The 27,605-nt window shown below is 41.5% G+C and overlaps 3 protein-coding genes across 4 annotated transcripts; 2 read left to right on the top strand and 1 right to left on the bottom strand.

Annotated features, from left to right (window-relative positions):
- Positions 1 to 11,929, bottom strand: pus10 (pseudouridine synthase 10). 2 transcript variants are annotated; one of them, XM_038712206.1, is made up of 18 exons: positions 11,805 to 11,929; positions 10,192 to 10,326; positions 9,791 to 10,069; positions 9,625 to 9,711; positions 8,363 to 8,397; positions 8,134 to 8,248; positions 7,413 to 7,474; positions 7,137 to 7,182; positions 6,055 to 6,119; positions 5,890 to 5,975; positions 5,663 to 5,788; positions 5,525 to 5,581; positions 5,350 to 5,426; positions 4,006 to 4,061; positions 3,755 to 3,872; positions 3,316 to 3,458; positions 1,901 to 2,000; positions 1 to 1,180 (listed from the first exon to the last, which is right to left on the bottom strand). In XM_038712206.1, exons 2-18 carry the CDS (start codon positions 10,315 to 10,317, stop codon positions 1,142 to 1,144), a joined length of 1,617 nt encoding a protein of 538 aa, XP_038568134.1. In that variant the 5' UTR covers positions 10,318 to 10,326; positions 11,805 to 11,929; the 3' UTR covers positions 1 to 1,141. The 2 variants fall into 2 exon arrangements, with proteins under 2 accessions (XP_038568134.1, XP_038568124.1); XM_038712196.1 differs by lacking the exon at positions 11,805 to 11,929 and adding an exon at positions 11,542 to 11,698.
- On the top strand, positions 11,924 to 18,253 carry cct4 (chaperonin containing TCP1, subunit 4 (delta)). The gene is made up of 13 exons (XM_038712218.1): positions 11,924 to 12,191; positions 13,027 to 13,079; positions 13,174 to 13,263; positions 13,365 to 13,473; positions 13,886 to 14,150; positions 14,327 to 14,459; positions 14,939 to 15,078; positions 15,179 to 15,275; positions 16,162 to 16,272; positions 16,465 to 16,595; positions 17,177 to 17,411; positions 17,884 to 17,997; positions 18,092 to 18,253. The coding sequence occupies exons 1-13, from the start codon at positions 12,074 to 12,076 to the stop codon at positions 18,104 to 18,106; spliced, it is 1,611 nt and encodes a 536-aa protein (XP_038568146.1). The 5' UTR covers positions 11,924 to 12,073; the 3' UTR covers positions 18,107 to 18,253.
- Positions 18,254 to 19,842: 1,589 nt separating this feature from the next.
- Positions 19,843 to 27,341, top strand: fam161a (FAM161 centrosomal protein A). Its single transcript, XM_038713277.1, has 7 exons — positions 19,843 to 20,095; positions 22,123 to 22,391; positions 23,293 to 24,522; positions 24,769 to 24,936; positions 25,022 to 25,121; positions 25,600 to 25,736; positions 26,098 to 27,341. The coding sequence occupies exons 1-7, from the start codon at positions 19,946 to 19,948 to the stop codon at positions 26,399 to 26,401; spliced, it is 2,358 nt and encodes a 785-aa protein (XP_038569205.1). The 5' UTR covers positions 19,843 to 19,945; the 3' UTR covers positions 26,402 to 27,341.
- Positions 27,342 to 27,605: the final 264 nt, after the last annotated feature.

Raw genomic sequence — 27,605 nt, 5'->3', positions numbered from 1 at the left:
CACATAGAATCTGATTTATTCAGATTAACACCTCTCAAAATATAAAGAGACTGTTGTTTCTAGTATTTGTCATCGTATTTGCTACAGATTTGAAATTTCTGATTGTGGTTTTATTTTCTGTCTTAATTTGTTTTCAGTTCATTTTGTTGTGAAAAATAATTAGCAGACATTTGAAACTTGGTTGAGGTACATGATGTGAACATTGTCTACTTTGTCAGTTGCTTTGCGGTTGCATGGAAATACAGAGATTGAATTGATTTCCACCATGCAACAATAATGTTAATTTAGCATGCTAATGTTAGCATCGCTCGTGCATAACAGCATGCGAATATGGTAGTCCTCAGCTCTCTTCCCTATGCACCTGGAGGTGAAAATCAAAACATTATTTTTACATTTTGTCATGAAGTAGGCTGTTGAAATATGTTGTTTTGTTTTGCCAGCAGTGGAAGCACACAGCTTGGATAACAGTTAAAAATACATTGTTTGGATTTTCCTTCTACAGTTTGCCTCAGAAACGATATGCTACTGAATCATGGAGAACGGTGCTGAGACTGCAGATGGAGCTACATGAAACTCAAAAGTACAGCTGAGTCTAAACATGTAGAACTGAGCCTGACTAGCTGAAATGTCCTAAAATGGCCACCATACACAGGATGAACCCTCTTGATTTACCTCTGGTGCCACCCTCAGAACAAAATAGACATTTTGGTGGTAACGAGCAAAGAACACAAGAGTTGTTTTTCCATTTTTCATCCATACGATCAAAATAAAAATCTAGCATGTGACTTGCCAGAAACTACACAACAGAATAAGATCACGAGAAAGTATTACTAAACATTTTCTGTGATACAACTGAAGACACGGTCACGTTTGATGCGTTTTGATCAGAATCCAGAACCAAAACATCAACAGACCAGGTGTCACAAAGCAGCCAGCAGGGCTATCTGACTGGAGTTCATGGTTTCCTCTTCAGCTCCAACCAGCGTCCACACCACGTCATGGTTTCAGTCTCAGACACTCTGATCCTGGTCGATGGTTTGGTGTAACGCTCCCACGTCCTCGGCTGCTGACGGAAGCAGTTCGCTCTCACCGAGATCGAACCTGTGGCCTCTCAGATACAGGACGAGGCCGGCGGCAGCGTTCACTCTGGTATGGACGGAGGCCAGTCCACGTCCACAGACTGAGAAGAAACACACAGACATGCAGATTATATTCAGCATCCAGGGATCTACAGCTGTTTGATGTTTAAAGATAGCAGGAACATAATCTGTTCTATGGAAGCCCATTTCTGCCACAGTCATGAAAGTCTTGCAAGTCATAACGCGAATAAACACAACTCGCGACTACTACAGAGGTATGAAACCAAAGTTAACATTTAATTGCAATAAAAGGATCAAACTGATGCCGAAATAACTACAGCATGTAGCTGATTTGTTAATCATTTGAATTATTGCTTTGTCAACAACTTTTAGAATGTTTGTTTTCTAAATGGAGTTCAGGTCAGTCAGGCCTGTGCTAGGCTAACTTTTTCACAGTGCAACAATAGCTGGAATCAAGTAACAGACACATTTTCTGAACTTAACCAGGTTGCTCATCTTCCGCACTTACTTTCCTCCAAGCAATGTCCAGTTTTATATAATTATGAAGTCATTATTTAGAGAGAAAGTTTTCATTATAATGACCTTCAGGATTTTTTTTTGTTTCATCATCACAGTGGCAGAAATGGACTTCCATATATCCAGAGCAGCAGAAGTAGATAAAGATTTATTCAGATGAATACCTCTAAAATATGAGTTTTTAGTATTTGTCATTTAATTACTACATATTGAAAATTTCTGAATAGATTATAATCCCATATTGTTGGAATTATATGTATTGTTTGATTTTTTTTTCACCCCACCTCCACGTCCAGCTCCAGGATGTCGGTTTCTGTCTTCAGCAGCTCACACAGGTTGGGTTTGGTGCGACCAAAGTCTCCGTGGACAAACTCTTTGATGTAACTGTTGGTTGACGTTCAGGAGCACATCGTGAACAACGATGCAAAATCAGCAACAGGTTCCCGAAAGACATATTTTTAAAACTTTTAAATGCTGCTTTTACAGCAGTTTAAAAATGAAATAGACGTCTGGCAAAAGTTGGCTGTTTGTACCTAAATACAGCTGATGAACATACAGTTTATATGGGTGGAATAAGACGACTAGCTGTACTTACACTGCACATTAACAGTTAATATTTATAAGATTTGACTTATAGTGTGATGCCTGATTTATTCTTTGCTTATTTGCACTGACTTGTTTATGTTTTATATACCGATTGTCCTAAATCACTGTGTGATGCAAATTTTTTATTTTATCTCGACTAGTTTACATTTTACATTGACTGTAAAGCACTTTGTTACCTGTATTGATAAGTTCTATACAAAATAATTATAACAGCTAATTCTAATGAAATCATTCTTAGAATGATTAAAGTTGTGCGGTGGGGAAAGAAATATTTGTAGACCTTGTACTAAAGTAAAAGTAACAATACCGCAGTATTGAAATACTTTGTTACAATTAAAATCATGCATTTCATTTTTTTCTTAAGCAAAACTTACCAAAACATAAAAGGTCCGTGCGTGAGGTATAATTCATCTGCAGTTGTTCTACTTGCGCTAATGTAAATGTATACTGAACAGTGCGAGTTCATTTTTCCAGAGCCGATGCTGCTTAAAAGATGTTATGTTGTTGTCGCATTGAATGAAGACGTGCGATGTAATTTAGTGCACCAAAGCGTCGGCTTGTTCCATTTTCCTACTTGTACAATGGGAAATGAACAAGAAAGTCTAAAACCCGGAAACAGAGACCGCTCGCCTTCAAAATAAAAATGTCTCACACTGTTCAATAAACATTTGCATTAGAGCAAGTAGGACAATGAAATTAAGAAATACCCCCTAAACTGGCTGTTTTCATCATACTTCACGCACGGACCAGAAAAGCACTCATTATGCAGAATGGCACTGATTTTTCAGTTTTAACTATTGGATTATAATTATTATATGCATTAATTGTAATCATAATGCATCAAAGGTGGACCCAATTTTTTTTTATTTTATAAACTTGATCTGCTGGGTAGCTCGTTTTTTATAACTTCAAAACATTTGGGATGATTATTTTTCTGTAATGTTCATCTCAATCTGCAAAGTGAATACAATACTAGAGTAAATGTACAGCTACTGTCCACCACTAAAGTTAAACTGTGTCTGAGATGACCTGAAAAAGCCTTTCCATTTTTTTCCCCCACTGTGGAGAAACAACAGATTTGAAGGGAGGATACGTCCCGGCCTGTGTCTTCAGCCCCAGGTAGAAGTGATGAGAGTCCAGGAAGCGGGTGTTCATGTTGTGGATGACGCGCTGACGAACGGCCAGCGCCCGCCGGTGCAAAACCCTCAGAGGAGTCTTCTGGTCCAGAGTCAGATCCTGCAGGATGAAGCCCACCGTTTACTTTATATTCTGATCTTCATCCAGTCAGTGAGTTTATTCCAGGTGGTCTCTCAGCACCCTCACTGGAGATACTGATTCTCCATTTGTAGCTTTTAAAATGATCATATTACTAAATATATATTCAAGTCAGCCTAAAGGCTCTTTTAATCTCTCGGCTTTACATAAATAAAATGACGGGTGTGTGTGTGTGTGTGTGTGTGTGTGTGTGTGTGTGTGTGTGTGTGTGTGTGTGTGTGTGTGTGTGTGTGTGTGTGTGTGTGTGTTGTAGTGACCTTGATGTCGTCGAGGAAGGTGAGGTCTTCGCTCTGGATGGGTTTCTGGGTCCAGATCAGCGCCGTGTACGACTTGGTTTTCTCCTCCTCTCCCTCCTTCATCCGACTCATGGCCTCTCTACAGTTTGGCACATAACACACTTTGTTTTCTCAACTGTCTTTTATATTCATTTATTTTATTACAGATACTACTTAAAAAAACGCAGGGGCAGTTTAGTTTAGTGTGTTTGTACGGTTTCATATTTTCTCACCTGGTAACGATCTGCAGGTCTCTCACTTTGATTTTGTCGGAAGAGTTGTTAATGGTCTAAAATCAAAAAACAAAAAACAAGGTTAGTGGTCGTAAAGAACATATGAGGACATAAAACACGGTATCTGCGTAGCTCTGTTAGTGTTATGAGAGCTTTCAACAAAGAGAGCGATTAAGAGTCAACATCAGCTTTATAAAATCTGTCAGTCCAAAACTTCAGCACAGTTAAATATCTCAAAAACTACCATAATCATTGCAGTTGATATTCAGCGTTCTTTCTCATTTTCCTTGAACCTGTAACCTTTCCCCCAGTCCCGCCCTCTGACCTAAACGTCCTCCCTTTTTAGACTGAGCGGAGTATTGATGTTTTGTTTCTGTCTCTGGATTTTGAAGATCTGCCTTATGGTTTTGTAAAAGTTGTTTCGACCTCCTGAGGACTTTTATGAATGCAAGTTAAACGAAAACAACAAACACAGAAAGACTGTTCGGGATCAATGTGTCGACCTTCCCTAAGTCAGTGGTTCTCAAACTTTTTCCTGTCACAACCTCCTTTCAAAATCCTAAAAAAGTTCATGCCCCCCCAACTACACGTAAATAGAGTGAATTCTTATCAATCTTTAACAATATTGCGGGCGCAACAGCTAAAAAGGAGCCCAGTTGATTTGATTGAAATGAAAGGATTCAGGTCAGCGCAATCTCATCAGAAAACTGTTGTTTTTTTTAATCTCCCTAACAAAAGTCATGTTCATTCAACTTTAGGTCAGCTGGTTAGAGAACCGCCTCCCCATGTGAGCCTCAGAGTGAACAAGTCAGTAGGCAGGTTTCCATCCAAATGTAGCACACATCTGAACAGCATTTTAAGAAAATCTGCTAATTTTTGTGCTTTTCCACCCACGATTACTGCAAACATTGGGAGTTGGTTCATGGACATAAGCTGTAGGTGGCGCTAATGCTTGTGGAAGAAAAGGGTGCAAAAAGATGACATAAAAAATAATAAAAGTTGGACTTCATGCGGCGCTGACTTAACGTGATGCATGCTGGACTTGGAATAAGGCATGCTGGTTAGAAATTGTGTCTGACTTTCACTGGCGCTGCAACACGTCACATGACATTAAAACCTCACGGGAGCAAGGTTTCTTTTCTCTGGAACTACACTATTGCCTGATCTCAGCTCACAGTAAGCTGATGCAGGTAGAATGTGTTCGACTTGACGCCGCTGTTTTTCTTCCCCGCCCCTGCAGTCACCTGCAGCTCACGTTAGACTATCAAGTCGTTTTTTTGGATGGAAACCCACTAAGTGAAATGTTTAATGCAGTTTGTGAGGTGCATGCCGGAGCTTTGGGACCTCCTGTAGCTGCTTCATCTCCGCTTTGCTCAATCTGGATTTGTGAGGATTCAGCAGCTCCATCGCAAACGGACGACCTGCCAAATAAACCAAAACTTATAAATAAAAATACTTCAGGTAACAAAATGTGCAGTGAAAAGTGCTGCTTAAGAAAAGAAAAAAAATTGCGTCTCACCGTTTCCAAGAGTCCGGACATCCACATCCTCCCTGCCAGACGAGGAGAAATTAAATCCTTTAAAGAAACACAAAGGGGAGATTTTCACGACACATTCAGGATCACTTCAACCAACTAGCCATCAGAGTGTGAACTCACCGCTGGCTCTGAAGGAAGACAGGATGGGCGCTGCGATCAGCTCCTCCACCGACGACTCCATCCTCCTCTCCCCATCGATCACCCAGGGAGTCTGAGGCAGACTGCGGCAGAACTTGTTGTACCTCCCTGGACAACAGGAACAACATCAGGAGCGAAAACTCACCCACTTCTGATTCTGAATTCAGACGACAAAAATGGAAAAACATTTTCTGGGCGTCCTACGATACCTGCCACAAAGACAGACACGTGGAGACACTGGACGTCCTGAGGGATGCAACTGCTGGTCGCCGCTGCTGGTGGACACGGGGAGTGTCTGAAAATAAAAACAACAATCATTTAAAACAGCTTTTAAGGAAAAACATCGAGAACTGAGATACAAAGGTGCTGCTTACTTCAGAAATTTGGCGTCAGATATCTTTTCCAGAGCTTTGACCACTGCCATCCTGGTGAACACCGACTGCATAAAAAGAAGACGTTTTTATTAGTCCTGTAATATCCAATAATTGGTCAGACATAAACCGTCACTGTAGCCTTTCATAAACCATTTGGATATTTTATTTTGTACATTTAAAGCTGTAATGTTCCCTCACGTCTGTTCTGTTGTCTTCAGTAATAAATTCATTTTAATTGTCTAATGTTCTTTCTATTCAGTCACAGTCTATAATGCTGGAACAGGTCTGGATGTCGGTACTGGAGCAGCAGAGATAATCAGTGTTTCCTGAAAATGTAATAAACTATTTCTGTGCATTAAAGGATAAATCCTGGATGTACAAAAAGAAATAAAAAGACAATGTGCATCATGAATGACGGCCATCTCTTTGCTGCATCTTTCTCTTGTTCCCCTGTTGGGAGTGAGAGAAACAGAGAGTCCCTCCATCTCCTTCAGAGGCCTTTGTAACAACTTTATTAAATCCTACCAATTCACCATGCACTTCAGGGCGTCCTGGCAGTCGAGTGGATAAAACCCCTCAAACTGCAATGGGGACCCATGTTGCATGTCGTACCGCTCTGTCTCACCTCATTTCCCCTGTCTCTCAACTATCCAATGAAGGCAAGAATGCCCAAAAAAAAGAGAGGAGTCTTGTCGTCAGCGTGAGGTTACCAGTCAACCAGCAAAAACTCCAGGAAGTCACTGCTCTCCGGCCAAGAAACAGCTTGGAACATAACCCTCCAACAAACCCTGTTTTTGTACGGATCAAACAAACAACGTAGAACGGGTTGATTACCGAGCTTTAGAGCTGCTGCTGGGTGGATTTTGTTCCCTTCAGAGCCAGGCTAGCCGTTTCCCTCTGTTTCCAGTCTTTATGCTAAGCTAAGCTAAGCCACTCCGGGCTCCAGCCAGACATGAGAGCGGTATCGATTTCATCTGACTCTCATCAAGAAGGCAAATAGGCTTAGTTCACAAAATGCCCAACCTTTCCTTTCATGCGTCTGAAGGAGACAATAACCTTGAACTCATCAACACCTTCCTCACCTGTTTGTTCTTGGTGGGTTTGAAGCAGTCAGGACATGTTGATGAACTGTGGGAAGGACAGAGCATCGTTCAGTTTCTCTGCTAGACATCAAACTCCAACACAAATATTTAAGACATAAATTGTGGTTCTGACATTTAAACTGCTAACTGGTGCTGATCATTAAAAGGTGATGCTCCATGTATTCTATTTGAATTCTGCCCTTTACATTCAATTTAAAGTTGCGTCTGTCACATCACAGCTTTTTCCTCTAGATCTTCAGAGAGATCGGGACTCACAGGAAGTGGCAGTCAGCGTCCGTCTCTGGGTGAGTGAACTCCACGCCGACCTCGAACAAACTCTGGGGAAAATAATAATAATAATAAACGAACAGAAATTCAGCTCCATCTGTGAATATCACATTTGCAGTGCGGTAAATTATATTGTTTAATATGGCAGAGGGAGAAAAGAGAAGTCAAATTCTTTTAAAATTCCAAGACTGGCTGTGAAAGAGTAAACGAGTATTTGCTTCTTTCTTGAGCTCTAAAACCCCAACTTGCCCACAATGAATATGAATTTTATAAAAAATTTTATTACATGTTTAATTTAAAAAGTCAAGTATGTAAAAGATTTAGAGCCGCAATGAATAGTCGATCAAATGAAAATTAATCGACGACTATTTTCATAATCGATTAATCATTTTAATCAAAACCTTTGCTCATCTTCTTAAATGTGAGACATTGCTGCTGTTCTTTCTTATTTATGAAGTAAATGAAGAGTCTTTGGGTTCGGGAATGTTGGTTGGACAAAAGGAAAAATTTGAAGCCGTCACTTTGGGTGATGAGAATTTCTTTTTTTATTGAAATTTTATATTACTAATTGATTTATCATGAAAATAATCAGCAGATTAGTTGATATTGAAAATAATGATTAGCTGCAGCTTTAAAATGATGTATGTATAAAAACATCATTCCTTAAATAAAACACGATTTTCTCCCCTTCATGAGGGCGGCGCCCTACCCTGGTAACCACAGCAACGCCCCCCAGCTCCTTGGCGACTTGTCCCTGAAGGATCCACTTGAAAGCCTCCTTCACCTGGATGACGTCGTCCTTGTCGAGTGCAACGCTCTTCTCTCTGAATGAGCGAAACCAATGTGCCAGAGTTAGAGCGAGCGTGCGATCCCGCGTGACGCCTGACTGCACATGTAGTGATGTTAAAAATGTAGGAGCCAAAGACAAAGTCCTTTACCTCAACTCCTTCTTCACATGAAGCCAACAGGAGTGCTGCAGGATGAAAAAAAAAACACCCATCAAGAGACACATTAAAATCCTAAAAGTGGATCACATCAATCCAGTTCTGGAGGTCTTTACGCTGGCTTCCTGTCTGTCAAAGAACTGATTTTAAAATACTGCTGCTGGTTCAGGGCCAAAATACATTTCTGATCTTCTGCTTTTTTACGAACCATCCAGACTTCTCAGGCTGTCTGGGATCACTCAGGTCTGATTTCTGCCCCCAGAGTCAAAACTAAACCTGGAGAAGCAGCGTTCAGTTTTTATGCTCCGTATATCTGGAAAAATCTGCCGAAACCGAAATTTTTAAATCAAGACTGAAGACTTTTCTTTTTACTGCTGCCTTTTATTAAATCAAATTCAAAAGGCAGATTAATATCTTACATGTACTGTAACTTTTACTGTCCTGTTTATTTTCTATTTGACTGTTTTATGTTACTTTTGTTTTATGTAAAGAACTTTGAGTTGCCTGGTTGTTGAAATATGCAGTACAAATAATGTGACAGAAACTTTTTCCCATGAAAAGACTCAAACCAACGAGTCCTGCGTGTGATGTCTCTTCTCCCTCTGAGCCATAGAGCCACATTGCTGTCCAGAAACTATTAAAACCCATCAGCGAGCCTGAAATGTTCCTTCACCACCATGAACACTGTAGTTTATTCTGACTCAGTCCAACATGCACCGTCCTGCTGCCCCCAAATACTCACTAGAGCACCACATGTGGATTCATCCGCTGTTGAAAATAGTCCCCAACAAATGCACTCTTCTGTTTGTTTACTAAAAACTACAGTGAGCAGCTGTTAAAGGAAATTACTGAGCCTTTTAAAATGAAACTATTTTCTTGTGAGGTGTTTTTAAAGATATGTCTTCAGAAGGAACCAATGGTTGATATTATTGGTTGGGTCTTTTCATTTTCACCCTTATTAACAATGTTTGCTATCTGGATTTGATTGTCTGACAACACAGCTCACAAGTACAAGGCTTTTTGTGTAGCCCTCTTTTTTTAAATTGTCTACTCGCTTCTCAAATGTGAGAATATGATGATTCTGAAAATGTCATATTGGGCTCTGGGAACACATGATTGCATTCATTCTTCAAGATTTTCCTAAATCTTAAAGACTAAATGATGGACCAATAAATTGAAAAGACGATTAACAGATTTATTAAATAAATGTTGATCATTAGTTGTTATTAAATGACAACGTAAACACACAGACTGACCTCGCGGACGCACAGCTGAGCAGGCAGAGAGACAGACAGCACCAGGGTGTCAAACTCGTACTTTTCTGCCTTCACAGCCTCCGCTATCTGTGAACACAGAACAAAACATCGAGTTCATCTGAGCCATGATCCAATCAGACGCTGCACTCACTGCGGGGACACACACCTTTACCGCCTGGGTCGTGCCACAGAGTTCCTGCAGGATCCCCAAACACACCACGCACACACACGACTCTCCGTCCTTCAGTTTGACAGAAGCAGCAGTGTCCTCCTCTGACGGCACACTGGGCTCCAGTTTAGCTCTTTTACTCGGTGGGTCATCAGGTGGTTCTGATTCAGCTGCATCATGGGATTTGTTGTTTCCCTCTGTGGACTCTGCTGCTGCATCTTGGGATTTGCTGTTCTCTGTATTGCTGATGAAAGCTTGAAGTTCCTTGAGTGTATCCTGTGTGAGATGAACAACGACACAAGGCATAATGGATCAGTAACTGGTATTAAGAGAAGGGAACACCAGCCATTTTAAAACATCGTACCAATGTAGACAGCTACAATCAGGATGAGTTTAACCTGTTGGGGTCGTCGGTAGGCAGCCTGAACGCTCACACAGCAGAACCTGAGGACGCAGCGAGCGCAGCAGCCGGCCGACAGCAGCTTCTGGACGATGGGTTTATCCTTTTCCTTCAGCGGCAGCATGGCTCCAGACTGCAGGAGGCGCAGAGACATTCATTAGGAAACACAGGTGATCAGCCCACATTCATGACAGTTCTTCAGTCAAATAATTTCTCAAAAAACAAACAGACCAAGGAAATAAATAAAGCTGGTTCCCAAATAGGAGGGATTAGAATGTTTCTCATTATCTTTGTGGTAAATAAAAACTGTTTGGGTTTTCAGACTGTTGATCAAACAAGTGTTAAGACTTGATAACCGTGATGTGATGTGCAAGTGTCATTATTTTTAATATTTTTGCATGCTAAACAATCGGTCAATTAGTCATAAATAATCAACTGATTACACAAAAGTACGCCTGAAATCTAAATCAAAAGGTTCTGGTGATATTTATCAGTAAATAATGTCCATGGTGAGGTTTGTGTGTTAAATAACTTCCTAAGACTCATGAATTGCATTTGCAGACATCTGTACAACATCTGTATCAGTGAAACATAAAATTAAGATTGTTTTTACAGTTGGAAAATAAATTAAACAAACTGTACATATCTTGGTATTAGAGTTATAATAACAACCAAATTTGAGGGATCCTTGTCAAAGATGTTTATGCATGTTATATGTTCATGTAAAAATGTTCTGACTTGCATTTAATATTATTTATTTATTTTTGCACATTATATTTGTTGATTTTTGTATTCTTGTACATTTTAATCTCTTTACTTTTTCTATATTTATGTCCATGTGTACTGTTAAGCGTCATTATATGCCAAGGCAGATTCCTCGTATGTACCTGGCAATAAACCCAATTCTGATTATGAAAGCCACAATTAACCACCTGGTTTCTTCAACTTTCACTCAGGAGCAAAAAATTCAACCTTTGAAATAATGATTCGACATGTATCCTGATCATTATCGATACGAAATGGTTTTATCGTCAGAACATTTCTGAGATCGACCAGCTCTAAATATTGTAAGTCCAAGTTCCCATAAAAAAAGTGAACATTAAATTTTGGGCATAAGTAAGTAACTTAGAATTACAAACAGCTACTCTTGCAATATGCAGTGTACATAATCATTAGCTCTGAACACCACTGTTGTGTCCCAGAGGCTCAAAACAGCCGCTAAAGCATGACTTGTCTGCAGACTCTGCTGTCTGCTAAGCTAACATAGCTAACACTGATAACCATAACCATAACGAGTTCATCACAAACATCACAGTGAGCCGCTGCCAAACAGTCAACACTAACTTACCGGACACAGAGATTGCTAATTCACGAAGATATGAAGTCAGTGAAAACAGAAAGGGTTCAGTTACTTGCTAACATGCTCGTCCAAAATGCTTCTTCTCTGCTATTTCAGCCCACAGGGAGACAAAGCTAATCAACCCAGAGCAGTTTGTCTCAACGTCATGAGAGAAATGTCGTCTTTAGCAACGAAATAGAGACTCCATCAACCCAGCATTTCATAAATAAGCGCATTCGTGTTTAATGTTGGCACACATTTAAATATTTTACATTTAAAAATCAGCGTGAATCCATTCTGTCACATCGGCGATCAACGCATGATGTCTGCAAACGTCATCCCCAAGCGCCGGGTAGTCTGACAGCCGGGTCCTTCTTCGCTACGCAGCAGCCGGTGTCTCTGGAAGGTTCTGACTGGGACCGGGTGGAGATACTTTAATCTGAGTCCATCCGCCGCTGAACCGCCGTGTTTCAGCTCCGGAGTCCATCTCTTCTTGTTCTAAAGACTTATCTTAACATTTACCATCGATTATCAAGTCGCGATGCCAGAAGCGACGGCGGCACTGAGAGCCTCAAACCGAGGCGGCAACAAAGGAGGGGCGTATGTGGACCGCGACAAGCCGGCCCAGATTCGGTACAGTAACATCTCTGCGGCCAAAGGTAAACTAAAATACTTAACAGATATTTTAAACAGTTAATAGCCTCCCAAGGTTTCACCTTTCGGTACTGTGTCATGGCGCTGGGATGGGCTGGGTAACGTTACCGTTATTCATCTTCCTGGTCCGAAATATAATTCAATAAAGTGCCAATTTAACAGTCAACCCCGCAATAAAAGCACATGACAAAGTGGCTGCGAAATATAAGAGATCTTTATTAATTCAAGAGAATCAGCTTTTCATTTCGGCATATATGACTGCACAAGATACCACTCTTATTTTAATGAAACTTCACCTTAAATGTGGGATACCTACGTTCCAATGTAGCTGAAGTGAACGTTAAAGTAGTAAGCAGACAACAATTTCCAAAAATTGTGATGCAAGACCCCAAGAGTTTGTTCTGGTGTTTTCTATCCCTGCAAGATGCTCGTGACTCAACACAATCTCAGCATTAGCTAGCTCAGTGGCCCAAAGGGCTGCATACTAAATATGGCCAGAAACGAAACGATGCAGGAGACTGAGTGCTAAAATGTTTATTTAAATTAAAAGGGGAAGTTCTTATGAGGCAGGTTTGTACTAGTGTTATAGTAATATCACATTTAGTTGATAACGTGGAAACTGGATTTTGTCAGCCTGATTTTTTTAGTTTCAGCATTTTGGTTTTGCTTGTGAATTATTTATGTTCTTTGTTCATTTTACTATCCTGAAACATGCAACATTTTCTATGTATACTAAGTAAAACAAGACCAATCTTAATATTAAAAAGCTTTTGTTTTGTGTCAGATTAATTAGTTGAACGTGGATGTTGAGTTGATCGTTGTCTCCTTCTTGTTTGACAGCTGTTGCAGATGCCGTCAGAACAAGCCTGGGGCCCAAAGGCATGGACAAGATGGTCAGTAAAAAAAACTTTGGCTTCAGGCTAACTTCACTTAGCTCCTGGGTCATAAATATGCTTTCTAAAGCAAGTGCTTTTTTATTTGTTTCAGATCCAGGATGAGAAAGGTGACGTGACCATCACCAACGATGGTGCCACCATCCTGAAGCAGATGCAGGTGCTCCACCCTGCAGCCAAAATGGTACGTTCATGTTTTGGATGCAGAATTTTTAGTTTCATATACGACATAAACTAGGCTCAAAGTTGTTTTTAAACCCCTGGATTGCAATGTGTGTGTTTCAGCTGGTGGAACTATCCAAAGCCCAGGACATTGAAGCTGGTGACGGCACCACCTCTGTGGTGGTGATTGCCGGAGCGCTGCTGGATGCTTGCTACAAACTGCTGCAGAAAGGTAAGAGCTGCAGAGTTTAGAAAACAGACTCCAAATTTAAAAACGGATTGCAGTTATTGTGAACGCTTATCTCGGAAACAGAAGGTGGCATTTTGAAAATGAGAAGATTTAAATATATGCTCTCATGAGCAGATTCAGTTAAATGGTAGACAACAGTGGAAATTACATTTACAATTTCACAGAGCTCAAATTGATGTATTATATTTGACCGGCAGTCCAAAGATATTTAATTTAAAATCATGTAAAACTGAAAAAGCAAATAACCAGATGTTAGTAGCTGAAACCAGAGAATGTTCCACATTTTAGCGTTGTAAATGACTTGTATGATCAATGAGAGTCACATTTTCTGCAAATTGACTATTGTGGTTAAATTGATTCAGCGCTAGTGTTTACATGTTGTCCCGCCGGCCAGGTATCCACCCCACCATCATCTCGGAGTCGTTCCAGAAGGCCGTGGAGAAAGGTGTGGAGGTGCTGACGGACATGAGCCGGCCGGTGCTGCTGAGCGACCGCGAGACGCTGCTCAACAGCGCCACCACCTCACTGTGCTCCAAGGTGGTGTCGCAGTACTCCAGCCTGCTGGCACCCATGAGCGTGGACGCCGTCATGCGAGTCATCGACCCGGCCACCGCCACAGGCGTCGACCTGCACGACATCAAAATCATCAAGAAGCTCGGGTGAGTCTAGCTGCTCCATATCACAAGTCATTTCCAGCAGCTGCTTTTAAAATGTTTGTTTGAACTGGTTGTGGAGATGCATTTAATTTGCCTTTATATATAAAATGAAATTACAAAGGGGTTGTAAACCTACTTCTACCTGCATTCATCCTCTGTGTGTCGTCTTGTGTTTCAAGAGGGACCATTGATGACTGTGAGCTGGTTGAAGGCCTGGTGCTGAACCAGAGGTTGGCCAATAGCAGCGTGACCCGTGTGGAAAAAGCCAAGATCGGCCTCATCCAGTTCTGCCTGTCCCCTCCCAAAACTGACGTGAGTCACCTGATAAATATCAGCTCAGAGGAAAGATTGCAGCTTTTCTGGCTACTTTTAATGGTGTTTAATGTTGCACCTCATATGAAGGCAATACGTCTTATGCCGCGTGCATAAAAGATGATTTTAAATCCTAACCCATTTAAAAAAACAGACATAACGACAGAATAAACCGATATTTAATACCCTTAATTGTAAGAACTCAGTCCAGATGGAGGACCAGATCCTTGGTGTTTACTAAACAGTTTGTCTGTTCACGGGGGCAGACTGTCGTCGTCAGTTGGTTGCACTTGTGTTTGCTGTGCACAGACAACAAAAAAGAATCAAACTGTGGATGAACTTGAGGCTGAGAAGAGGGAATCAGCAGGTTTATATATTTTATTGCTTGAACTGGAGAAGCATTCCCAATTTCTTGCTACTCTTGGCATTGAAAAATTCCTGACATGGTTCTTACTTCCGTCTGTGTTTTTGGTGTGCAGATGGACAACCAGATCGTGGTGTCAGACTACGCCCAGATGGACAGAGTGCTGCGGGAGGAGCGCGCTTACATCCTCAACATGGTGAAACAGATAAAGAAGGCTGGCTGCAACGTGCTGCTCATCCAGAAGTCCATCCTCAGGTAGCTAACATGAGAACAGATTCTGGTGTACGTGTGCTTCAAACTGGAGCGATGGATAGCAAACATGTTTTTATACCAACAACAAACTGTCCTGTGACAGAGACGCTCTGAGCGACCTCGCCCTGCACTTCCTCAACAAAATGAAGATCATGGTGGTGAAGGAGATCGAGAGAGAGGACATTGAGTTCATCTGCAAGGTGAGTGTCATTAAAATGTCTGCAGCCGCACTGTGTTTCTGCTCAGAACAGCAGAAACTACAGATGACAGGACACGTCCATCAGCAAACACAACACACAGCCTTTCGGTAACTATTAAACTGCAACCCAAGCTTACTCACGCGCTTAATCACGTTTATTTATTTTTATTTTACAGTGCAAAATCACCAAAAATGTCTAAACTTAAATGCTTGAATTAACAATTGCTATCACAACAAACCCCCTAGACTCCATCACACACACAGGTGCAGTGAGGCTGTGGGAGTGTTAACCAGAGGTCTGTTTCTAGTACTAATACCAACCTCACTTTGATAATACTCCACTACAAGTACAAGTTCTGTATTCTAAACCTTATAAGGTAAAAGTATCCAATTATTATAGCTACGTTTACTAGTAATGTTTCCCATGATTGTTTTACTATTAAATTTGATGTGTCTGCATTAATGTGTGTTTCATTTTACCGCTGTAGATGATGAGCCGTGTTGCACAGCCCTACTTCCATCACTCTCTGAACCACTGCTGATCAGTTTAGTTTGGCTCATAGCTCAGTTCTCACTCCCTGTGAACCTGAGTGCCTGTTTGGCTTTAATAAAAGAACAACTGCTTCCAATTGGGAAAATCAAACTTTAGAAAGGAGCTGCATAGTGCACTCCGCTGAATAATAGTAAAAACTTAGTAAAAACAGGTGGACATCTCTGCTCATGAGGAAATATTTGGGCTTAGATGACCATGACATTTTTGTTTTCTCTTTAGTTTTTATACTGTTTGACTTTTCAAGATCATTCTCATTCATTCATGTAATTATTTCTTTGCAAATAAAGGCCATTGTATGATAGTAAAGTAAAATAAAGTGTCCCTTCCCGTCCAGACTCTTGGCACCAAGCCCATCGCCCACATCGACCACTTCACTCCAGAGATGCTCGGCACAGCAGAGCTTGCGGAGGAGGTCAGCCTGGACGGGTCCGGCAAGCTGGTCAAGGTACGCTTCAGTCTGAGTCTTTGGAATGAGAGTTTGGGCGATTCAGACCTGTTGTTATAGCAGTTTTCAGGTCAATGACTCATCATGCTTAATGTACAGACTGTAGCCAAACACTGGGACCCAGAATAGAAAAACGGCTCCAGTGGGAGAAGCTGAATGTGAGACACGTTGGTAAACATTTGCTTCTCGCAGATCACAGGCTGTGCCAGCCCCGGCAAGACGGTGAGCATCGTGGTTCGGGGCTCCAACAAACTGGTGATCGAGGAGGCAGAGCGCTCCATCCACGATGCGCTGTGTGTCATCCGCTGCCTGGTCAAGAAGAGGTGGGTTATTTCGCAAACATGTCGGAAAAGTAAAACTGAGAGAAACGCTGAGAAATAGTCAAAATACAACTTTGAACACTGACAGTACAGGCACAGAGGTCCTCTTACAAAGGCGCTCTTGCATCGTTTCATCCTGCAGGAGCGTAAGAAACAGAGGAACAGTAATGTGGAAAGCTCTTCTATTCACTCCTGGTTGTCTCAGCAACTTGGCCGGAGAGCATTCACACACACATTGCATATCTAAAGAGGAATACTGGGAAATCATTTTACCTTTGAGTATTAATAACATTGTACTCAAGTTAATTGCTATGATACATTTAAGAGTGACATCTTAGAAGTCTTGATGCGTCAACAAACGCAAGCAGGCACGTGATCAGACGGGTTATAAACAAAACCCGCAGGCCCGTCAAACTTATTTGGAAGAGAAAATTAAGGCGAACCGTTAAATTATTACCCAGACTGTCTGTTGTAAAGATCCCTGGCAGTTTACAGACTGACTTCCTGCTTCAACTTTTACCTACTGTACTATTTATTTCAATCACTTTTCTTCATCGTCTTTCTCCTCCTCCTCCGCCCCTCAGAGCTCTGATAGCCGGCGGCGGCGCTCCAGAGATCGAGCTGGCTGTGCGTCTGGCAGAGTACTCTCGCACTCTGGGCGGCATGGAGGCCTACTGCGTGCGGGCGTACAGTGACGCCCTCGAGGTGATCCCCTCAACGCTCGCCGAGAACGCCGGTCTGAACCCCATCTCCACTGTGACGGAGCTCCGCAACCGCCACGCTCAGGGAGACAAGATGGCCGGCATTAACGTCCGCAAGGTCCGCCCCCCCCCCCCCCCCCCCCTCCTTAAATGTTAATGTTCATGAAGAAACAGTATGGAGTATTTAGACTGTGAATAAGTTATTTATCCAATAAAGAAGCTAAGTTCTTGCTTTTAGTGTTGGAATTTGTTGCGTTCTTCTGTGTGATATTGTAAATTTGAATATCTTTAAGTTTTGAACTGTTGGTCAGACAAAACAAGCAATTTAAAGACCCTTCATTGGGCAAAATGTTGACAATTTACTGACATTTTGCAGCAAAATAATTAGCAGATGAACTAATAATTAAATGATTATTAGTTGCAGCCGTGTTTTGCAGTGACTTAGCATTGGCATAACCCATCAGTGATATAGCAGTGATACTATAATGACCTTATACAATAGGCCGTTCTTCCTCCCGTCATTTATGTTTTTCTTTGCTGTTACCTGATAGAAAGATTTGACTGACCTGTTTACTGTGTCTGTGTGACAGGGAGGAATCTCCAACATCCTGGAGGAGCTGGTGGTGCAGCCTTTACTGGTCTCCACCAGTGCTCTGACTCTGGCCACAGAGACGGTCCGCAGTATCCTCAAGATCGACGACGTGGTAAGACTCAACGTCCTACACTGTGGATTTTTTTTAAAGTAGATGTATTGTAATGAGTCCATATTCATGCTTTCCTGTTTTTGTCTCGTTACAGGTGAACACCCGTTAAGAGATTTGAGTTCTGTCCACTAAGCCTGCTCTTACTGCGAGGGATCAGAGGACTCGCCGACCTCAGTCTGTTCATATTCCCGCTGTAGTTGTTACGTTGCGTAATTTAATAAAACAAAGGCTCTTTTTTTTTTTTGTTCACACTCCAGCTGATGCCTGTGTGGTTATTTTGTCTTCAATAAGTTAAACCTCTGGGTGGTGGCCCTTTTTTAGAGGGTCATGAACAATACAGTCTCTGTTCAGAATTTTTTGATAACTTTTGTTGATGGTCTGTATTCTGTTTTCAGATTTAAAAAAAAAACAATTAACCCTTAAAATGGCTGCTTTTAAAGTTTACATTTATACAAGTGTGCTTCTCTTAAGTTTAGAATTGAAGGTTGTTTGCCACTGCAAATCTGAAAAATGTGAAAGCTCTGTATTTGTATAGCGCCTTTCTAGTCTTTTTGACCACTCAAAGCGCTTTTACACTACATCTGCAGTCATTCACATTCATACACTGGCAGAACAGCCGTCAGAGGCAATTCGGAGTTCAGTATCTTGCCCAAGGACACGTCGACATGCAGCCTGGAGGTAGCGGGGATTGAACCGCCAACCCACGTTACCTCCTGGTCCACAGCCGCCATCAAAATAGTTCCACATATATTTTGCATGTGGATTAACTTTAGTTTTACTGAAAAAACGAGTCCTTGTATTTACGCTTGACAGCTTTGAGGCCATTGGCTCAAGTTATAATGCTTTGTGCTTTGTTGAAACAAGCATTTGCAAACAAACCAGGCATTATAATCATATAGCAAACCTAACTCTTTCAGAGTAAAATGCAGACAAGCACAAGAAAATTAGAGCAAGATGCATTTATATTTGCACTTTTTAAAAACATTTTACTAACCAGGAAAGCTGTATTGGCATTTAAAATATATCTGCCAACATAGGACACAATATGGCTCAAAATTGGAATTTAACAAAAATGTAATTATGAGGTTTTATCATTAGAAACCTGACATCATTAAGTTGGTATTACAGATCTGAACAGATATTCTGCAGACTTCCTGTAGGAAAGGGATTTGTTATAAAAAGCATTAAAGTCGGTGGAGTTTTATTGTGCAATTATGAGAATTGTGTTCATTAAACTTTCCAGTTTCTCCTTCAGCAGCGTTGCGCCTGAAGCTATCAGACTTCTAAACTGAAATCCATCTTCAGCACTGCTCCATTGAATATAGTTTTATTTCTGTTTACTATTTTCACAATTTCCTTTATCCTGTACGTATATTGTCTGCTAAGTAGCAGAAGAGAGTTACAAACTCAATGTCACTCTACAACCTGTTGTAGAGTGACAAATAAATCAACCTTGTATCATCATCACAGTGCATACAATAACTTTACAACCAGGTGCTCAACACATAACATCTTCTAAACTACGCGCAAATAATAAGGAGATATGTGTTTGGTAGATTATTTTTTTGTTGTAACAATGCTTCATGCAAGTAAAGGAACATTTATGGGATGTGCAGCAGAGCTCAGTGTGTTGGTTGCTAAGTGACACCAAATGAAAGAAGATATGTTCCGTAGTTTAAATAGATATTTTAAGAATCTAATTGGTCGATATTTTTTTACGTCGTTAATTCATTTATCAAATAAAAAAACTGATTTTATACAGTCTGATCGATCCCCATTTTTTTTTATTTCCTGTCTCGCTCCGTCACTTCCTTCCCAACCAAGCTCTGCTCCGTTGCTAAGGAGCCCACCTGTTGCAGACAGCGACTTGAAGAACTCACTTCTCTCAAAAATACCTGATTTTCTAACCTTTAATTTGTATAAAAACTGGAACAGACCCTTCGCGGCCATGGCGAACGCCCACCGGACAAACGTCCTGGTCACTTCGTGTTTGAAAACGCCGGTAGACCCGCACACCAAAGTCCCGTTAGCTCTGTACGAGAGGGAGCGAGTCCTGCCGGCTGCTAGTGCCGTGGACAACCGGGACTACGAGAAGGAGGTAAAGACAATTAAAACCACGTTACTGAGTGTTTAATCTGCTGAGAAGCTGCTGCACGACAGTTACAACCTCACTTTCTACAACAATACCAAATATTCTCCCGTTTCTTCATTGGATCTTGATTACATGTATTATTACAAGAAAGATCTTTAGCAAAAACAAAAGTACATAAAATAACAGAATAATAGAACAGGACATAACAAAGAACAAAGGCATTAAAGAAAATATATAATATATATTTATATTTAACTGTTTTCATTGCTTTACTGTTCTTTAAACCATATAAAGTTTCAATATAATGTTTAATTTCTATCTAAAAATGGGATGTGGGGGTTCTTCTTAGACCATTTGCACTCGTGAATGTAAAATGTTCCATATAAAATAAAGAGGTTCAAAATATGTAATTTTCATTTCCTTTTATTTTAATTTAATAGTTGCACCAGTCAATGTGAGTATTCTAAATCTAACCAAAACAACCAAACCAAATTTGGTACAAACACAATCATAAAATAATAATAATAATAATAATAATAATAATAATAATAATAAAATATATAAAATATCTAAGTCATATGTTTGTTTTTGGAAAAACACTGGAACAAATGTCTCTGTGTGTTTTAATTCTGGTGGAATGTGAAATGACATGCTCTTGTACATAATTCTGCACTGTGTGTCTTTGTATTTTTATTTTACTCATATGGAACTATGCATCTGAAATAAAAGTTGATTGATTAATTGATTGATATAAAACACCTTCAACACAATATAATGATGCAAATTAACGTTAGCATAAACTAAGTAGCTGTTAGTTTCACTGTCACTAGGTTTGCCTGGTGGTTTCACTTAAAATACAAATTTAATGTATCAGACATAGAGAGACAGTATAAATTGTTTTATATTATTGTTTTAAATAAAAATTAAAGTGTTTCCTAACTGATGGTAGATTTAAAGTAAAATTATAAAATTTAATTCAACCTCACTGTCTTCTTAAACAACAGTGAAATTGATCCAGGGACTCCAGAAATAATGAACTGTTGTGCCAAAGTAGCGTTTTTAGCTCTGCAACAATCTGGACAAATCCCCCCAAGCACCACAGAGGAAGGACGAGAGTATTAAGGTAATCTAGACTTTACCATTAATTTAACCTTTCTCAAGCTGAAACTGCCAGCAATATTATAACCGGTGACTTTGGATCATAAAGATCCAGTTTGTCTTAAAATGGAGGACAAACTGTGTTTAAAGTGGTTTTATGCTTCACTACATAACTACCCATCCTAAAGTTGAATCATAACACTGCTTTTAGATTTATATTCACAATCCTAACTTAAAAGAGCCGTAATGTTTCAATTGTTCCAGTATAATTTTACATAGTTTTTCCAGTCAAACAGACACAGTTTCTGATCTTGTCCAGTTAACAGGTCACTCTGTGTGGTGGGAGGGATTTGACTTGTATAATTTGCTGGCCTGACTATTTTCGGACATCCGTCTTGCCTAGATTACCAGACGCCACATTCAGTTTATAATCCTGAACACTTAATTATCCGTTTGGACAACAACACTGCTGTCCTTCCATGCAGGATCCTGCAGCAGTTGTCCCATTTCAGCGAAGTTCTTGACAAACAACTCATGATAATGTGAGCAGCAATTGTGCCAGACACCTGATGCAGGGCGCGTGTGTCCGTTGAGCTCTTTCATGGTAAGCTGCTCTTTGTGCTCCACCATATGGCCCACGTCACTGCTGCAGCAGGGTAATAGGCTTAGTCCTGGAGGAGCCTGGAGGGCCACTGAGCAGGCTGGCCGAGCTCAGCCAGCGTAAAATATAAAAGCTTGGCTTCAAAACAAATATATTAGTTTCAGGCTCCTTTTCACATCATGTTATATAAACATCACATGTATGAGTCAAATCATATACTGCAGTTTGTTTCCCACTGAGGCCACCTTTGTCAGTAGTCCGCTGTTACAATAAGATAAAGATAAAATGATCACTGATTGGCAAATAAGCTTTACATGACTCTTAACCTTTTCAGCTGGAGTATGAGGACTCAGGCTCTGATTTCTGTGATGAGGACCATCTGGGGAGGGGCGGCCCTCTCATGGTGACTGACTACAGCGCAGCAGGAGACCGCCTCAACCTGAGTGAAATCTTCTTCTCCAACGAGGAGTACTACAGCAAGCTGGAGGAGCTGAAGAAGGCCCACCTTCGCACCATGGCTGAGCTGGAGAGAATGTATCAGCGAAAGCTGCAGCTCAAGTCCATGGAGCCTCTGGACATGGCGATGCTGGAGACGGGGCACAGGTGGGTTCCTGTTGGTCAAGATTAAGGGACAAATTACTAATGGTTAATTGTGTTGGGTTTCTCCTGTCACACAGAGAACATCTGCAACTGCACATTGCACATTGTTTACCCTTGTAGATGCAATTTAGTTTGTTCTGCATAAAGCATTGGAAATGACGTTTGAAAATGTGTCTTTTCAGAAATAATGCCTCAGTTCTCAGTTACTTTGGATAATCCGCAAGCCATGCTGTCTGTAGCTCTCACAGGGGCTTATTCTAAAGGAGAAAGTAGTTATGATGTAAACTGTTGACAGTGTGGTCGGTGGATTACCCAGAGTACCTGGAAACACAGGTACTCTGGGTAATCCACACATTTGTTATTCTTCGGTGCTTTGTGCAGCGTAACAAAAAACAAACTGCATGAAGCAACATTTTCAACACATTTTCTGCATTTCAGTGAGTTTTTGTGTAGATCCTTAAAATCACCATCACACTTCCACCAGCAGATGGACTGTGTCAGATGTTTGGAACATTACACATTTCAAATGATTAATCTAGTAGTTGATTCACAAAGAAATGATTCTGTACAGCTATTTGAATAATTGATTGATTGTTTGACGTATTGTATTTGCTGGTTTCAGCTCCCTCAGTGTGAGGATTTGCTGCTATCATGTCATTATGTCACTTTTGGTTCTCAGAAATCTGAGAATTTTTCACAATCTCTAACATTTTACATCAATTAATTGAGAAAATAATCAACAGATGATCATTAGATGCAACATATTTTGTTTAATTGAGCATGTATAAGTTTCCATTTAGATGATTTATAATAACTGTTTTTCACAAATTCCTGCTGAAGTAACTGTTTACTTCATGTATGAGGTGCTTCGGCATATTATGTTTACATATTTATGTTTTTTTAGGCTACCGTGGCACCTAAACACCAGCCCAGCAGCTTCACGCCGTTTGAGGAAGTCGCACTCGGCTGTTGAACTCAGGAGGCGCTCTGGGCAGTCAGACTCTTCAGACGAAGATGAAGCTGCCAGTAACGAGGTTGAGAAAGGCCTGCTGTTTTCTCCTAAAGAACACATCAAGAACATGTGGCAGGATTTTAAGCTGTCCCCTCATAATCGCCACCTGATGTCCTCCTCACTGCACAGCCTGCCGGGAGACCAGAAGACACCACAGCAGGGAAAAGGAAAGAAGAGGCAGGAGAATAAAGATGGAGAGCAGGAGCATTGGAAACACAGAGTGACCGTCCCGAAACCTTTCCAGATGATGCTGCGTGAGGCTGAGAGGCGAAAGCGTGGCATAAAGACGCGTTCAGAGATGGAACTGGAGAACGCAGAGCTGCGGCGGCAGCTAGAAGAACTGACAGAGTGCCAGAGGAAGTTCCGTGCGAGCCCCGTACCGGCTCACATTCACCTCCCGCTTTATGAAGAGCTGCAGGAGCGGAACAAGGAACGACGGAGATCAACAAGAGAACGAGAAGATCAGCATCTTCAAACCATCCAGAAGCCCTTCAGCTTCCTGGAGAGGGAGCGACTGAAGAAGGAGCAGAAACAGCTGCTTCACCCACAGTCATCCGACCAGGAGAGAGTCAAACCCTTCAAGGCCAAGCCTGTGCCCAAGGCAGTGTACGCAGCAGCATCCGGGGAGCAGATGAAGGAGGAGCAGCTCTATCGGTCTATCAAGATACAGATGAGAGCCGAGGAGATGCTCCACAGTGCTTCAATGCCTGCCAGTATGCTCGCACGACGACTCAGCGAGCGCAAGAAGACTACAGACAGCAGCTCCGCAGCGGGAGGGGACAACAACTTCTCCCACAGGCCCCTCATTAACAAAGAGGTACCTGACTTCAATGCCAGTTACCGCCGCTTCCAGAAACACCTGGAGAAACAAAAAGAGGTGAAGCCCACGACCACATGCGAACCCTTTGAATTGAGGACGTCACAGATCTCTTCGCACCGTGAACGCATCCTGGCCGACATCGAGAAGGAGCAGAGCAGCCCTCGGATGCTGCGCTGGCCGTGCATCGGCCCCAGGACATCTCGGACGGCAAACTCAAGTCTCTGTTCGTCCCTGTCTGGAAGCCTGGAGCTCCTGCCTGCCAAAGTCACAGATGCCACCAAAAAGCGCCACGAGGCCGTGAGGTACCGCTTTAGGACTCCAAAGGCTTCCACCATTATAGCTGAGATCAAATGTCCTGTTTAGACTTGAACTTCTTTTCCCAACATCCCTACAGTGCACTTACAACCCCACACCCGCTCCCAAACAGTCTTTACACCGCATAGACAATTGTTGCACCCATATCCTCAAGTATCTGCCCCCATCCTCCCGAAGTCCCCATCCCATCCAGACCTTCCTGCACCTGTGACCACATCTGTCTCCCTGAGTAGAAAGGCGCTGGAGCAGAAGAAGAAGGCTGAGGAGGAAGAGGAGCGGTGGAAGGAAAAGCAGAAGCAGAGGGAGAAGAAGCTGCAGAGGGTGGTGGTGAAACGTGCCCAGGCCAACGACCCCCACCTGGCTCTCTCACAAACACACCAGACCAAACTCAAAGAATTCAGGTACCCTAAAAACAACGTGACTACAGCATGAGCTGGACTGTTGTTGATTCGAATAGGCCGATCCCTAATTTTGTTTTCTCTGCAGGAAACAAGAGCTTCAGCGCAGGAAGGAGTACCGGCAGGAGATTAAAGAGATGCAGCAGAGAGTGAAGGGGAGGCCGCTGCTGCTGGAGCAGGTTGCACAGGTGAACATCATCCGGAGCCTTAAATCATAATACTCAGGTGTCAATGTGATCACCCCCATGACACTCTGCTGTCACCCAATACAGATTTCCAGATCCTCTAATTTAAAGGCACAAACACGTATAATTACAGCAGAATGTGGCTTTAAAATTAAAGACTGCATCTTCTAGACTCTCACATGGACATTCTCTTCAGTGACTCTCACATCAGTCACTGAAGAGAATCAAAGATCAACATCTACTGTACATCCCCAGGAGCAGTGAATATATCGGAATGCAGTCCAACCATAAGTTGAAGTTGGCTTTGAATCATAGGCTGGTAGCTGGGAAACTACAAACGTAATGAACTACACCTTCAGAGTGCAGCATTTTATTACATGCACACGTGTGAATATCACAGACTGATGAAATCCAACAGTGTAAGAGTATCTGAGCATGATGTCATTGGCTTACACTAACCTTCTGACGGTGCCTTTAACAGAGGAATGCCAAACAGGCAGCGGAGAAGCGCTACACAGACGCCCTGCATGGATGTGATCTGACTGAAGAGTTCATCAGCAACAAGGCCAAATCCACATCTGCACGCGAAGCCTCCCCGTCCAGTGACAGCAAACGGAGGTAAATCTGTGATGTCACTGTAGTGAAAACTGCACACTTCGAAAAAATAAGTTCTATAATGTTTTAAGCCAAGTCAAAAATATTCCAAGTATATACACACTAAAGAGGCTACTGTAGAAACATGGCGGCGCAGCATGGCAACTTCCATGTAAGAGGACCTGCAGTGTATGTAGATAGAAACGACTCATTCATTATATAAAGTCTTTATACACCACTGAAACCATGGTTATGGATATTATATTGCATTTCTGTCAATAGATCCTCCTAAATATGACACACTGGAAGAGTACAGCCATATTTAAGGCCTAATGGTACAAGTGACTGTCTTATCAGAAGCTGATTGTGTTCTTCTGTTTGTTAGTGATCAAGAGGAGCCAGACATGGGATATAAACCTGTTCAGTACAGAAAGGTCTTCCTGGACGATGAAGACGTGGACGTAGATCCAGACGAAAGTGAAGGAGGGAGGGAGGAAGAGGCGAGTAACAAGTCTTCGTTAAACCACTGTGCTAGAGAGGACGCCGACGGTCGCCTCTCAGATCAGGATTATCATAGAGATGATCGCCACTCTTCAGATGAAAGTTACCACTACTCAGACGACCATGAGAATTATTCAGACGACAGCGAGCTTGATGCTGACGCTGGACAGCAGGACGCAGGGGAGTGATGTCATCAAACATTAAGACCAATGTGGCCGGCGCCATTGCTATGTTCAAAAACTCTGAAAGCCACCAAACTGAACACATCAAGTGAGCACGGAGGAACACTGGAGAGGAAACTTCTTGTTCCTATAATGATAAGATGTTATGTTTTACTGTAAATATGTAGCACATAAGAATGGGAAATTTTATATCTTTAACCTGAGGTGACAAGCTTGATCCTGTTCACTGCAAACACAGGGAGTATACTTTGAATAATCATCATTCTGCATCATTAGTCACAAGTAATTTTACATAAATGTAACAGTAATGCATTGTGGGATTTCTAGAAAAATGCATCCATCTGCATATAGTGTGCATGCTCTCTGGCTCAAATACACTTCATTTCAGTGGTTCTCAAAGTGGGACCTGGGGACCCCCAGGGGTCCTTTAGGGGGTTCCAAGAGGTCCCCAGCAAAAACTGGAATCATTTATTTTCATTGTGATTCTATCGATAATTAACACAATGGCAGAATGTATGGTGGCTATTTTGGTCATCGGTTTCATGCACTTTCTGGGACAAATTCTTTTCAGATGGGTCCATTTAGGGTTCCTTGACATGAAAAAGTTTGAGAACCACTGCTTTATTTCATGGCCTTTCCAGCATGAACACAGCACATATTAAAAATCTGCTTAGAATTGCCGCAGGACTAAATTAATAATAATGGCTCTGTAATGTTTATGGCTTTGGATAAAATACTATCAAATGACAAACAATATCTTTTGTTTTATTTACATTTACAACAACATACAAGCATGAAATACAGCAAATACAACTGACAATACATAATAAAAGCAGCAACAAATACTAGTAAGTGCTAACGGCACATATTGCATCAGTGGGGTAAATACACAGGGAAAGAAGTTAGGGTTAACAAAAAGTGCAATCAATACAAGATAACTGTAGGGGATAGAAGAAGAGCACAGGAAGTGCATGTTAGAGGTTTTATAAGAGGAAGTCTTCTTAGAAGAGATGGGTTTTCAAGACCTTGTTGAAGTTAGAGAGGGACGCCCCTGCTCTGTTTTATGAGACATACTATGCCACACTGGAGCATCCACAATAAAGCCACTTGTTCAAAAACGACAACTCATTTGATTTTGTTATGAATTTAAGCTTTTTGTTATTGGTTAGGGCCTGAGTGATGATCAGAGGTCAAACTGGAGCAGACACAG

This window comes from Micropterus salmoides, unplaced genomic scaffold (assembly GCF_014851395.1).
Source record: "Micropterus salmoides isolate LMB-PRFRI ecotype aquatic unplaced genomic scaffold, ASM1485139v1 Ms_hic_scaffold_1, whole genome shotgun sequence".
In the NCBI taxonomy this organism is placed as follows: Eukaryota; Metazoa; Chordata; class Actinopteri; order Centrarchiformes; family Centrarchidae; genus Micropterus; species Micropterus salmoides.
The sequence above is the reverse complement of the archived record's forward strand: the minus strand, read 5'-3'. Positions and strand labels throughout refer to the sequence as shown.